General features: G+C 35.4%; 1 protein-coding gene across 1 annotated transcript in view; it reads left to right on the forward strand.

Annotated features, from left to right (window-relative positions):
• AMPH (amphiphysin) overlaps positions 1–15536 on the forward strand; it is a 197073-nt gene that overhangs the window by 140395 nt on the left and 41142 nt on the right. Inside the window, exons 12-14 of the mRNA XM_039849175.1 lie at positions 9346–9462; positions 12914–12937; positions 14931–14954. Of these exons, the coding sequence (XP_039705109.1) occupies positions 9346–9462; positions 12914–12937; positions 14931–14954 (165 nt within the window). The remainder of the gene's footprint in view (positions 1–9345; positions 9463–12913; positions 12938–14930; positions 14955–15536) is intronic.

The raw sequence follows: 15536 nt of genomic DNA on the forward strand, positions 1-15536 counted from the left end.
GTTTCCCAGCCTAATGCTGCATATTGCATTTTAAATTCATGAAATCATCCTATTTTCCCCAGCCAATCAAACTGAAATAGATTTTGAGCTTGCAAAATAAGTTTATGAAATGACTCTTTTTATCTGTGCAATCTTAATGAGGCTAGCCTACAATTAGGTGCACACACACCACTCACTTCCTGGGTAATGGCCACCTGGTTTTAAATAGCACTGTGGCTTTTCTTTTCAATGCAGCATATATCTGGACCAGCCAGCTCTTCTTTAAGTTGATATATTTTTCAAAGTAAACATGTTAACATTGTTTTAAGACAGAAAAGATTAACTAGTAAGATGAAAACCGAAGGAGGAAAAATACACAGTGCATTTCAAGCCAAAATTTAGTTTATTGCCCTTGTGCATTACCCACAGCATTCCTCCATTCCTGGAGCAAGGATAACCATGAAGTACAGTTTATCATCTAAAGTTCTGAAAATATTTTTAAATCATTGTTATGTGGCCTCACACCTTTTAAGATTCTCAGACTCCAGAGATTCTAATGATCCTAGACTTTTTGCATCTTATAATCCATCTCATAATGTGGACTCATTTTGAGTTTTTATATTTTTTATGTGGTTTGAGATATGGGTTATGGAGTGGTAGTTAGCTGGCACAGAGAGGCAAGCAGGAGAAGGTGGGAAGGGAGAAACAGAAGAATGAGAATGAAATGAAGATGAGGAAGCATGAGAGTGTGAGTGATAGTGAGAAAAGAGTGAGCCACACAACAGAATGGGAACACCTACTTATTCATACAACTTAGTATGTTATATGCAACATCTCATTCAACTTAAATTTTACATCATTTTTGTGATTTGGGAGTCATTATACCTACTTCAGAGATGAGCACATCAGTCATCTTTCTGCCACACTGGTGCTTTTAGTGCAGACAGGGACAGCAGGATGCTGTAGACCATATGTGCCGGCATTTTAACCACCTGAAGGATAGCAGATATTAGACTGCCGGTAAATAAACAAATCTACTTTAACTGTTTTTATCCTTAATATTCAGGATGTACGTTCTCTATCATGTTGTCTAGACTTCTTTAGGTTGTTACATATCACTGATATTATTGGTAATACCAGGAAGTAGTGGTAAGAGGGTCTTCACTCAACCATTTTGGACATCTCTCCATCCATTAGTCATAGCAGAATCCCATTATAAGCATAGGCCCTACCCACTTTCCCTGCTGTCTCTATTCTCATTACTGTCAACTTTTCCACTCCTCATCATAGTGTATGTAAGGGCAATGAGCATAACCCATTACACGCTACACTAAGAATGACTTTGCAATCTAAAACTTGTTTCAATAATAAACAAACAACCTAGGGAAATAGTTCCCTAGCATGTTTAGTTTATTGTCATCTCATTTGGGCATTACAGGATTGTTTAAGTGTAGGTAGGCACATAAAGTGAATATGGCAACAGAAGAACAATTGACAAGTGTAGGGCATGGGTAAATGGGTCTTCATTGTGCTATTTTTTTTAACTTTGCATATAATAAAATAAATACTTGACAATATCATTTTAAATGATTGAAAGATGTCCTATTCTAAGATTGCAAATATAAAGCTCTTGAACCCTGTAACTATAATGTACCATTATTCACATTAACTGCAGTGTACCATCTGTAGTGGTCTTATCGGAAGCTTCCAATCACGAAGTTAAATTTTCTTAGGCCACTGCTTCATCATAATTGCTGATGAAATGCTAAAACTTTACTTACTGTTAGAAATTGTAGTTATTTTGTGCTCCTGCAATAAAAGTTATTTCAATTACATGAAAAATAACTCCGATTGGCATTTTTTCTAAAAAACTTTATTTAACTTTTCTGTCTTAAGCTTCTTTATCTGACTTCCCCTGCCTCATTAGCAGTTGTGAGTTAAGTGTCCAACATAATACTTGAGACATAGTAAATGTTCTCAAAATATGTTTAATGAAAGAATAAAAATGAAAAAACTCTTTGGAAAAAGTAGTATTTATGGCCTCAGTGTATTCTGGCTCAATGTAATATCATATTATAATTAAGAAATCATGCGTATGTGTGTGTGTGTGTGTGTGTGTGTGTGTTTGTGTGTGTGTGTCTGCATGCAGCCCTGGGGATGATTTAGAGACTATGTTTTACTTCTAAAGTTGAAATCTCTGTTACCTAATGTGTTTATAAAAATAATACCCCCAAATACTGCATGGTTAACATTTAAAAATACTAAATTCCAGAGAAACAAAAAGTAAAAATTGAAAAATATAATCAATTTCCTAGCCTCCCCCCCTCCGAAAAAAACACTCTTACTAATTTAATTTGTATAATGTCACAATTTTTTTCTTTTTGACTAGTAATTGAAATCTATATTTTTGGAAATTTGATCATTCTGTATCAGTTTTGTAACTTACAGTTTTTTTACTACAAACATCATAAATATATTTTCATGTCAATTTAATATATGTCTTACCATTTTAAATAGCAGCAGAGCACTGTATTATGAGGATGTGCCATAGTAGGTTTAACCAATTTTCTATTGTTAGGATATTTTCTGGTGTTAATCAAGTTTATTGAGGTATGATTGCTATACAATCAACTGTATATATTTAAAGTATATATTTTGATAATTTTTGAAATATGGGTACACCCATGAAAACATACCAGAATCAAAATAATGAATATATCTATCATCTGCCAAATTTTCTTTGTGTCTTTTTGTAATCCCTCTCCTCATCTGCAAGTAGAGCACCATCTCCAGACAAACACTAATCTTTCTAGGGAATTGAGAGAAATAGTTACAAACCATATATCTGATAAAGGGTTAATATCCAAAATATATAAGAAACTCATACAACTTAACAGCATAATAACTAGATTAAAAATAACTGGATTAAAAAAATGGGCGAAGGACCTGAGTGGACATTTTATCAAAGAAGACATAAATATTGCCAACAGGCAAATGAAAAGGTGCTCAACATCAGTAACCATCAGAAAAATACAAATCAAAACCATAATGAGCTATCACCTGTTAGAATAGCTATTATCAAAAAGACAAAAGATAAGTCTTGGTGAGAACATGGAGAAAAGGGAACCCTTGTACACTGTTGGTGGGAATGTAATTTGGTAAAACAGTATGGAGTTTCCTCAAAAGTTAAAAATAGATCATATGATCAAGCAATCCCATTTCTTGATATATATCCAAAGGAAGTAAAATCAATATCTTGAAGAGATCAGTGCACTCCCATGTTCGCTGCAACATTATTCACAACATTATAACCAAGACATGGAAACAACCTAGGTGTCTGTCAGTGGATGAANTATATATATATATACATGTATAAATATATATATACATGTATATAAATATATATATACATGTATATATAAATATATATATATTTATATATATATATACATGTATAAATATATATATACATGTATATATATATATACATGTATAAATATATATAAATATATATATTTATATATATTTATATATATATTTATATATATACATATATATTTATACATGTATATATAGAAATATATATAAATATATAAATATATATACATAAATATACAAATATATAAATATATATATACATGTATAAATATATATATTTATACATGTATAAATATATATATAAAATCCATGTATATATACATGTATAAATATATATATATAAAATCCATGTATATATAAAATCCATGTACGTATATATATATATATATGTGTGTATATATATATATACATATATACATATATATGTGTGTATATATATATACATACATATATATATATATATATATACATATATATATATCTGTGTATATATATACATTTAGGGAGCTCTTCATTCCTTTGTATAGATCCATATTTTCATCTGGTATTACTTCTTCTGCCTGAAAAAAGATGTCCTTTTACATAAGTTGTAGTGCGGATCTGATGGTAAAGAATTATTCCTTCTTTTGTGTGTATGAAAAAACCTTCACCTCAGTTTTGTTTTTAAAAAATATTTTCTCTCAGTACTTCAAAGATATTGCTCCATCTTTTTGCTTGCATTATTTCTGGTGATAAATTTGCTGTTATTCCTATGTTGCTTCTCTGTAACTGACATGTCTTTTTTCCTCTGACAACTTTTTCTTTTTTAATTTTATTATTAGTTTCAAGGATACAGTACATTGGTTAGACATCTATATAGTTTATAAAATGTTCCCCCTAAATGCTCTTTCTCTCCTCTGGCTCTTCACTTAGCCATTATATTAATGCTATCTGCATTCCCTATGCCGTGTTCTCCATCCCTGTTACCATCTATCAATTACTAATTTGTACTTCTTTAATCCTTTACCCCTTTCTCCCAGCCCCCCAAACTCTCTCCCCTCTGGCCATCTCCAGATTGTCCTCTATCTCCGTGAGTCTGTTTTTGATTAGTTTGCCCATTAACAATTTGTTCTTTTTGTTCCTTAGATTCCACATGTAAGTGTAATCATATGGTATTTATCTTTCTCTGTCTGATTTATTTCACTCAGCATAATAACCTCTAGGTCCATTCGTGTTGTTGCAGATGGTAAGATTTCATTTTTTTTTAATGGCTGAGTAATATTCCATTGGTTATATGAACCATAACTTCTTTATCCAATCATCTGTTGATGGGCCTTTAGGTTGCTTCCACATCTTGGCTATTGTAAATTGTGCTGCCATGAACATAGGGGTGCCTAGATGTTTACATATTATTGTTTTTGTTTTCTTTGGATAAATACCCAGAAGTTCAATTGCTGGGTCGAAAGTATATCCATTTTTAATTTTTTGAGAAACTTCCAGACTGTTTTCCATAGTGTCTGTACCAATTTGCATTCCCACCAACAGAGTATGAGAGTTCCTTTTCTCCTCGCCAACACTTGTACTTTGATTTATTGATGATAGTCATTCTGAATGTGTGAAGTGATATCTCATTGTGGTTTTAATTTGCATTTCCCTGATGATTAGTGACCTTTAGCATCTTTTCATATGTCTATTGGCCATCTGTATTTCTTCTTTGGAGAAATATCTATTCAAGTCTTCTGCCCATTATTTAATTGGATTGCTTGATTTTTTGTTGTTGTTGAGTTGTATGCATTCTTTATGTATTTGAGATATTAACCCCTTATCAGATATATAATAAGCAAATATCTTCTCCCATTCAGTCAGTTGTCTTTTTGTTTTGTTGATGATTTCCTTTGCTGTACAAAAACTTTTTAGTTTGATGCAATCTAAAAAGTTTGATGCAATCTCATTTGTTTATTTTTTCTTTTGTTTCCCTTGCCCACAGAGATATGTCCAAAAATAAATACCTACTAGCAGTATCAGAGAGATTACTGCCTGTGTGTTCTTCTAGAAGTTTTATGGTTTCGGGTCTTATATTGAAGTCTGCCTGAAACTGTCTCCAAAAAGAGTGCACACAGTGCTGGCACTTGCCTCAGATGTTTGGCCCTGAATCAGTGCAGGGCGTAGCAGCCATCCAATAACAAAAGCCCCGGGGCAATCTACAGGTTGGGTGGGGTAAGCTGATCTCCTCAGTCCAGTGCTTCCATATTGGCCCTGTGAGAGGGATCTGCATGCGCAAGTTGGCGAAGTCTGTGGATGGCTCCTGCGGAGGCCTGATAACGCACAATGGTGGCTGCCCATCCAGCCCTCGTTCTGGCACCAGGAAATGTAGTCTTTCTCTGTCTGAATCTTGTAGGAACCTCTGACCCACCACCAGTGCTCCAGGTGAGCGTCCACAGGCAAGAGAGCCTGTATGTGTGGGCCCTTCAAAGAGGTGTCTAGGGTTTCAGTTTCTTTCCATCTCACCCAGATGACCAGAATCCCCTCTGGTTTTCACTGTCAGAATTTTTTTTGAAACTCCTCTTACCTGGGCTGGGAAGCCCCCGAATGAGGCTAGGAATCCTCTGTCCTTCAGGGGGAGCCTCTGCAGCCTCATTCTCCCTCCTGGTATTCCTCTACCACCCACTTGTGTGGGTCCAGCCCAGTTCATGACTTTGCCCCTCCTACCTGCTTCAATGTGGCTCCTTCTTCATATTATCAGACATACATGTTGTGATTAGCTAGACTTCAGGTGATTCTCCACATTGATTATTTTATATTTTGGCTGTAATTTCAATGTGCCATTTTCCTCTTGATTTCCATAAATTGTGTTTCCTCTGGCCACTTTTAAGAATTTCTCTTTAAAACTGGTTTTGAGAAATTCAGTTATGATGAGTCCAGGTGTGCTCCACATGCCTCCCTTCCTCATCCAGTGGCTACTCAAAGCTTGTACTTTCAGGGTGAATGGCAGGAACATCAAAAAAGCAAGTCAATCGTGCAAGTAAATTTCAAGCCTTTGCTTACATTACATTCGCAAGCATCCACTGGCCAAAGCATGGCACATGATCAATCCCAAGTGAGGGGATAAGGAAGTAAACTCCATCTATCATGAGTCCATGACAAGGTGTAAGGATTATGCTCAGTTGCACACCTATACTAGAAGAAGTCCAGTACCTTGACTGTAAACTTAGATGTCCCTAGCAGAAGACACGTCATGAAACAGAGCGCAGAAGATTGTTATAATTGGTAATATTTTTCCAATGGATATTTTCTCCCACTGTGGTTTCCATATCTAGTCTCCTTTCTCAGGAGCACATTTCAGGTCACCTCTTCCAGACTTTTGATAGTAAAACGTAACTTAAGATAAAGCCCCCCAAAAGCTTAAGAATATTGAGACCATATCAGATCTACTCTAATGGTGATTTACTGTAAATGAGAAAAAATGTTAAGGGAAATTATATGTCACTGTGTTTCAATATGATTTATGAGTGCTTCTCTGCCCTTTTATAAAAGAATACTACATAAACAGGTGGCCCTGTTTGCTTTTTGTGTAACTCTATCAAATTACTCTTTGATGTGAGTGCCTTAAGGGATAACTCTCAAGGTTAAGGGAACAAAACCAAATAGACATTGAGCCTGAAGAAGCCAGCTACACATTTTGAAGGCAGCAAAACTGGTATTATAGGTACTTGATGACAATTCTATGCAAATGTACATAATTATTAATAGTAATTACCATTAGTTGCCATTTCCATTTGAACATCTCATATATATTATGTACACTGCATCTATTGTCTTTATTACTTATGGTAATCTTACTAGGTACTTTTCTCATTTTATGCATGAAGAAATGAAGGCTCAATGAAGATGAATTAATTGCCCAGAAACACACCTAGCAAGTGGCAAAACTGGTGTGCACACCCACATTTATCTCAATAAAAGTCTCAGCAAGCCCATTATAGCTCCTTTTCATCCATGATCTTTAAGTTTCCATTTGTTCTTCCTTAAGGGGATTAATTAAATTTATAAGGGAATGATGGACATATTTGTGCTGCCTAAATTTTTGTGAAGGATTTGCAGAACATTGAGAACTCCTCTTCAGATCCTCAGGGTCCCTGTTAGAGATGTGGGTCCCAGTCTCAGCAGTAGCCGGGAATAGTGCTGGTGTCAGAGATATCTTACTGCAGTCCTGCCTCAGCTGCGTTGCAGCTCAGGGACCCAAGGCAGTAGATAACCTCATTTAGCCCAGTTTCTTCATCCCCAAATGAGGAAATGATGCCATCTGCCCCTCATTTTTTGGAAGGATTAGATAAGGCAGATAAAATACAATTTGGGGAAATATAGTAAAGCAATTCTTTAAAGGCAGTAGTAGTGTTGTCATCATCAGACCACAACAGAGTACACTAATATGAGTTAATGTTCATATGTATTCAGTTCTTAGAACAGTGCCTAGCACATTCTAACTGTAATATGTCTTTTTGAAATATTAAAAATATTATTTGTACCAATATAAAAGTAGTGAAAAACAAAACTCATCCAGATTTTGAATAGGGGCCAAGGGAATCAGTTAACAGTTTTGTGATTGTAGATTAAAGAAAGAGAAATCTCAGAAGAGCATTATCCTTGTGAAATTTAAATTTAAATATATGAGGAGTAATCATACTGTAAAATAGATAACTCAAGACCAATTTCATAATATATAAGCAGATTTCCTTCTACAATCAGTGCAGGTATACTAAAAAAAAGTACCTGTTACACTCCCAAGCTGTCTATACATTTATAGGTTTAAAAATTTGGAGCAATTAGGGGGATCATTTTATAAACTATATAAATGTCTAACCAAGTACTGTATACTTGAAAGTAATTAAAATAAAAAAATTCTACAATTTTTTTATGTTTATGACCAATTTAATTAAAATAACTCCTGTTCTTTAAAATATTTCTCTAAACATGTGTTCTTATATAATACTTTATTTATTATTGTAATCTTAATTTTTTAGACAACAGATAGTCAAAATTAAAGCTTATATCAAATACCAAACATATATAACTCGAATTGTGTGAAAACTAACCCCAACTCTCTTCACTGTAGTATAGTTTATGGGGACTTTATTTTGGCTCTGCCCCTTACTGCGTGACTTGAGGCTGGGTTAGGCCAACTTCAAGCCTGTATTGTTTTTCCTATATCACAATACCATAATAAATGAACAAATGTTAATGTTTAGATTTTAATTTTTTTACTATTATGGTAGCAGCACTTTTGTTCCATGTTTTATTTGACTTACCTTCTCTCTATTTCAAGAATGTTATTGGAATGGGAGCTCATTTTGTAGTGAATGTTGGAGGAATATGGTTCTCTATTTTTTCCTCCCTTTTTTCACTCTCCATTCCTCATATACACAGTTAAGACAAACAATATTATGGAAGGAGAATGGCTTATATAATAAATAAACCCAGGTGTAGGGTGCCTCTGAGGAGATGAGGCAGGTGGGATGTGGTCACAGTAGACAATTACCCCTTTATTTTAATATAGCTTCACATCTCAGCAGTGAGTTACTGTAATGGGTCCAAGCCTTGGCCCATTTTATCCATCTGATCATCTGTAATTCTTGGTATGAGATTTATGAACTAGCAAAGAAGGAGATTTCTTAGATCTTGGTGGCATTAGAATACATCTTTCAGATATTGTTGGCTGGACTTGGAGCTGGACAAAGGACAGGAACTAAAACGTGGGCCACATTCTTAGGTGTCTTAGGCTATGCTTGGCAAGAATTGGTATCTCCTCTCTTATTACATTTAGTTAGTGACTCTGGAAGCACATGGATGAGCCACCTAAATGGTAAACTATCAAAGCATGTTTTAGGAATATCAATTGATATGAGAGGATTAGGCATGGATTATCTCATGAAGCCTTATCAGATTCAAGCTGTTACATGTTTTGCTTTGTTTTGTTTGTTTTGTTTTGTTTGTTTTGTTTTGCTTGAACAGAATGAAGTTTCTGAGGTGAAGAAAGAGGAAACTTTGTTGGATCTGGACTTTGACCCTTTCAAGCCTGAGATAGCCTCTGCAGTTTCTGCTGGAGTGACCCACTCACCTATGTCTCAGGTATCAAGTGGTTTTTATGTTTGGCGATGCTATATCATAAATTTTAATAAGCTCAATAAGGCAACAGATGCACTTCAGCTACCCCTCTCCCTTTCAAATGACTGTCTTCTTTTTGATTGACAAATATTTCCTACTGGGAAAGAAGGGTATAAAGGAGACTTTATCAATATCAATTATTCTAAAGCCCCCCTGCCAACCTCCCCATTAATGTTCTCTATCCATGGGGCTGGAATAACCATACATTCCAATTTCCCAGGAATCATCTATCTCAGAGTAATTATTAATAACACCCTTTTTTATTTGCACTCAAAAGTACTTGCATTTGGATGATACATTTTATAACTTCTCTAAATAAATTTCTTTCTTTTGGCTTTGGGTTTAATCTTCTTCCAGTTTTCTCTACTTTCCTTCCTCATACTTTGCAAATTAAAGCACGTTTGAAATAACTTTGAGATTATGCCCCAGGAGAAATCTTTTTCAGTCTTGATAGTTTTGAACTTGATGATGTTCTCCTGACATTGCAGAAACTTTCTTAGTAGATCTTGATTATGTCTTGATGCAGAATTGGGCTTAGTTATCCAAACCTATCCTTGCTCATCACTTCTTCACTCTCAACATTTTTCTCATTTTAATAGTTATTGCAATAGCATTCCCTGTCAGAAGAATACTGGTGGTGGATGCTATAAGGACCTGTGGATGATTCCTCTGGAATATATAGTTACTTCAGAGTTGTCTATGTTCATAGAAAGAAGTTAACTCAAAATTTAGGTAAACAGAAGTTATTTATATAAGTATTTTTGTTGTAGTCGAGGCCTCACATTTGAATTTAGGAAAATCCAAAGATGCTAGAATATACTTCAAATTAATTAATGAAGGTTTATTGTGAAATGCAAGATAAGAATTGAGACCCAGCTCAATTTTCTGGTCTTTAAGCCTTCTTGACACCTTACAGTAAACCACTGGGGAACAGACAGCTCAATATAAACCTCAATAAATAAAACTTTTCTTTAATCCATCCTTTGTTCTAGATGATTGGTTTTCTATAGGCCTCCCTGCTGTAATATAGGAACAATAGAAATCTGAAAAGTCAATACAGCAGGAAATCAAGTAGATCAGACACTAGCCTTAGATATATTTTGCAAAAATGGAGCTCTTAGATGAATATTTTAGAAATTTATATTAATTCCCTTTTAGAGGATTTGTGATGTGCATTAGAATGTTAAAGCCTCCAAGAAGTCCTGCAATTAAAAGAATAGCCTGTTTAGATTTGTTTAACTTAAGAATTTCTCATTTATTTGACCATAGAAATCAGTTTTAATGAAACTTTCTTAACATTCATTGGAATATGCTCTAAAACATACTTTGGGAAGTGCTAATGTAATGGTCAGCAAGTTTGTAGGTTCTGCCTTGCTTGCCAATAAAAGTAGAAAATGAATGTAAATGTCATTCAGAATATTTCCTTCTCAGGACTGTCGTGTAGACAGCCAGCAGATGTCATAGGACTTCCTCTGCCTTACTTACCAACATTCATTACTTTAGTGGCAGAAGGAAAATTCTGTAATGGATGCTGTGATGATCAGTGCGTAAGATTCCACAGCATTTCTGTCTGCAAATTTGAATCAAGAGAGAAACCTCTTTTATATCAATTCATTATTAAATTAATCCATAAATCATGGAACTTTGTGTGGATTTAGGACTGAGACTCTCTCAGAATTTTTTTTTAAAAAAATGACTTTGGTTAAATCTTCAAAAGTTTAGTTCTGAAGAAAAGCATTACTGCAGTTAGGAAAAGCTGTGTGTGCCCCTGTGTTTGTTCTTCCCTGGCAGGTAATAAGCTGCTCTGGCTTCCCAGTGGCCATAATTGAGTCACCTCACTGCAGAGTTGTCCTGTCATCCAGGTCTAATCACATCTCGAATCACATCTCTCTTCTTTTGCTAAGAAAAATTCTTAGTCTGAGATAACAAAAAGAATAGAGCCATTAGATTCTGCTGGCCTTTCCCCTTCACTCAGTGACCTACCGTACCCATCACCTGATGCCATGTTTTAAACCGCTGTTCTTGCTGCCAGCAGAACACCTCCCCTTGTGATCTCTGCAGTGTGCACATGAGCTAACACATCCTTTCACAATCCTGAGGATTGATAAACACGGCATTTCACATCACTGCCTTCCTTTGTAGAAAATACCACTGGGGACTGCATTATGCAGGGATGTGTGGTAGCTTTTTGGAGCTGTGATTCTTAAGGGGCAGTGAAGCAAGAAAATATAAACTATCTGGATAACCAGAAAATGTATAATAGATGCAAAGGTGTCCAGGTACAAATAACTGTGGCTTTCAGTGGAGCTGTTCTACTCTTCTTTCTTAGTCATTCTACAACTAAATGCTAACACAGAGACCAACCAGGCACACAGCAATGCAGAGTGGGTGGGATAGTACAGTTGGAACAGGCCCAGAACAAGCAGGTGGGTTTAGTCAGAGCCACAGGACTTAGAAGTACAGAATTCAAACGGTATATTTGTAGTCCTATCTAGAAACTGTCATATTCTTAAGATGAGAGTGTCATGCTCTCTAATTTTCTGTTCACATTTAGTGATTCAAAACAAGTGCATAAACATGGATCAGTTCTAGTCACAAAGACATGAGCAGAAAAGGATGTGGCTTAGCATTAATTCTCAATCACAGAGGAAATAAGAGAGGTCTCCCCCACTTTCCTCACAGACAGAGGAAGTCATTTTTGAACCATGTGGATTCATTCCGCAGATCAATAAGCTTTATAATTAAAATGTCAGTAATAATTATAAATCATTTATATGTCTTAGAGGGAACCCTACTAATTTAGAAGATTACCAATTAATTGAGCTGTGTATTACTTAATTCACCTTATTGAAGAACTATTTTTCTGGTGTTCACTTACCATCAAACTGGTCATAATGCAACCTCTTCAATTTGGTGTGAGAGGAGAGAAAATAGTATTAGCAATGATTAGGATCCACATTTCCTCAAAGACTGATAAACACTAATGTCTGGACACCTTGTTTACTTTGTGTGTGTGTGTGTATGTATATGTATTAAAGTAAACTCATTCATCATGTTTCAGATATAATTTTCCACTTTTATAGCAAAAGACACATTGATTAGATCTGTGCTATCCAATATGGTAGCCACTAACAACATTTAGCTATTTAAATTAAATAAAATTATGTAAAATGAAAAATTTGATTCTGTTACACTAGCACATTTCCATTTCTCAATAGCCACATGTGACTTGTGGCTACCATATTGAACAACACAGATATGGAACATTTTTATCACCAAAGGAAGTTCTACTGAACAGTGTTGTACTAAATATCTCAAAATGTTTATGATTTTATTTTAAGAACTTTTATCATCTCACTATATTTTACAGTCTTGGGATTTGTATACTAACATATTTTTGTTTGTTTGCTTTCAGACCTTGCCCTGGGACCTATGGACGGTAAGAGTACTAAGAACTCTGTATTTTGATGCATCTGGATCCCTAGAAATTTGGAAACCTTGTTATATTTGATTTCATCTGTAATAGAAAGGAGACCCAAACATTTTTAATAATAATGTAGTCTCCTAGAATAATCTCCATCTCCCTGATGGTTCTGAGTATTACCAGCACCTGGAAGCAATGGTGAAGAAGAGAGTGTCAGTGGTCCATACTCCTGGATGAGCAAGAATTTGGTGTTGTGCCCCTTTATGCTTCTTCCTGTGACTGTTGGCAGCTAGAGGAAATGTTGTAGTGAAGGACATGCACATTTGTTATTGTTTTTCAATAGAATATAAGAAAAGTATGGGTGAGAGAATGTAAGGCATGGGCTACTCTGTACAGGGAATCTTCTTTTTTTCATTTTTATTTTTAATGATGCTTAATAAGAATTTGAGCTTTAAAGCCAGACAGCCCTGGATTTGAGTCCATACTCTACTTCTTATAACAATACAATTTTGAATGATTCCTAAAACTCTTTAAGCCTCAGTTTTTCTCATCTGTGAAATAAGGGTAATGACACCTATTGCAGAGGATTTTTTGAGGATTAAGTGAGATAATAGTTGTAGAGTATTTAGCCCAATGCCTGGTATGTATCAATAAAAGGTAGGTATTACTACTAATGATATTTATTCAGCTAATATGATGTGCAAGGATGAGTACTTTCAGAATTTTGAGTTGGGAAAAAGACACAAACAGCACTTTGTGTTGATAGCATCTGTGCTGTAAAATTAGGAGACTGGCTGCATCCACTCAGAGCTTTACCTCCCTTTAGGTAGAGCCTTTGTGTACTGTCTTAGAACAGCCTTGGTTACGTGGTCTTAAGAAGTCAACTTGAGTTTCATGTTTTCTTCTTTTTTAGTGAGACAGCAGCAGGAAAGTTTGGTAGATCTAGCTATTTATGAGCCTGTGGTCTGAACTGGCATTGCTACTTTTTTCCCTTAAAACAAGATCACTGCCTCCTTCCCTACCACAGCAGCAGATTTATACTATACCGCTTAGGACTCTTAAAGCTCCATGGAAAGCTCTCAAGAGAAAAGCTAAAAAATGTTGTTTGAAAACATCCTGTATAGTGAGCTGGTTTGACTTTGTATAATCACAAAAAGGATTGACATCCAGGACATTTGAATTCTAGCCTCGACTTTGTTTTAATTTTCTTGGAGATTAAGAGGACGATGCTAATTTTTTGTTATTTCAGTATTTCATATCTTTAGTTGCAGCTATACCACATCTTTCCTTCCCTGGCTTTGGGGAAGGAGATGGTAACAATGAAGGTGCTACCTATAAGGAACATTGAATAATTTAGAGGACAAACCTGCTAGGAATGGTAACAGTGACAGGATTACAAAACAAAACAAAACATAAAACAGCTTCCTGAACATATGTACTTGCATTTCTTGATCCTCTCAGCTAGCCAGTATTGTTTCCTTTTGTCCAGACAAAGTTTCTAGACTGCAAGGAGAAGCTGAGGAGAATCCTTCAGGCAGAGTGGCTGGTATCAGATCATCCTCCATCTGAAAACCACCTCAAAGGCAGAAACAAATGCAGGATGAGTTTGGGGAAGATTTTACTCTGGTATTCAGCTGGAGCAGATGATACTGTGTAATTTTGTGACTGCTAGGGCTTAATGTTATTCTCGGGTTAGCAGGCTTGCTTATTTATTTGAAACTTTGCATTTCAGAATCTGCTAAAACAGAAGTCAGATAATAGCCATAAAACATTCTTACGGACACTAGAAAATGACAAATGCTTTCTTCAAGTTTCAATTGTGTAGTCTTAAATAGTGTTAGAACAAAACTCATTCCTATCACAAAGAAGTTGTAAAATTTAATCTCAAACCAGTGAAAGCCACAATATTCAGCAGAATGTCGACTCCAGACAGCATAGGATTTTTACAGTGCTAGTGAATTTTCTTTTCTTGCCTTATGATTCTGTTATTTCTTTTTTACTCATACAGACAAACACTGATTTGGTACAGCCGGTAGGTAAATATCCGGAAAATTCTGGATATTTTTTGTATTTAATATGCATTATATACACAGTATATTATCTAAAATGAGCTTCTTTTCTGTCACAGCATTGCTTGTCACAGATTTAACCTTACGCCATTTAATTTAAATACTCTCTAGTTTTGTAAATTGTTGCTACCTGACTCAAGAGCTTTGTGTTTCTCATCAACTCTTACCATAATCTATTTCATCTTATGTTTTTTTTGTTTGTTTTTTCCTTTGCTGTTATGCACACTCTAAAGACTGACTCTTCAAAAAGTCTTTCCCTTTGTAACTTGATCATGGAGGAAACTCCAGACAGTGGGTTGGCTGAAGAAATTCAAAGATGTCAAATTGATCTAGGTGCATTTATTTGGGGCCCAGATGCTAGTACAGACAGTGTCAGCCAGGAAATTACCCGCGATGGGTCTCAGGAAGACTCTGCATGTCTCTCTGAAGCAGAGCAAGAAATGAGATTATCCACTGGGATGCTTCCTTCTGCTGACTGGCACACTGTAGCTGAACAGGGGAAGTGTGTCCTGGGGCCTGCCCCTCTGTGTGGAAATGAACAACTG

This window comes from Pteropus medius, unplaced genomic scaffold (genome assembly GCF_902729225.1).
Source record: "Pteropus medius unplaced genomic scaffold, Ma_sr-lr_union100, whole genome shotgun sequence".
NCBI lineage: Eukaryota > Metazoa > Chordata > Mammalia > Chiroptera > Pteropodidae > Pteropus > Pteropus medius.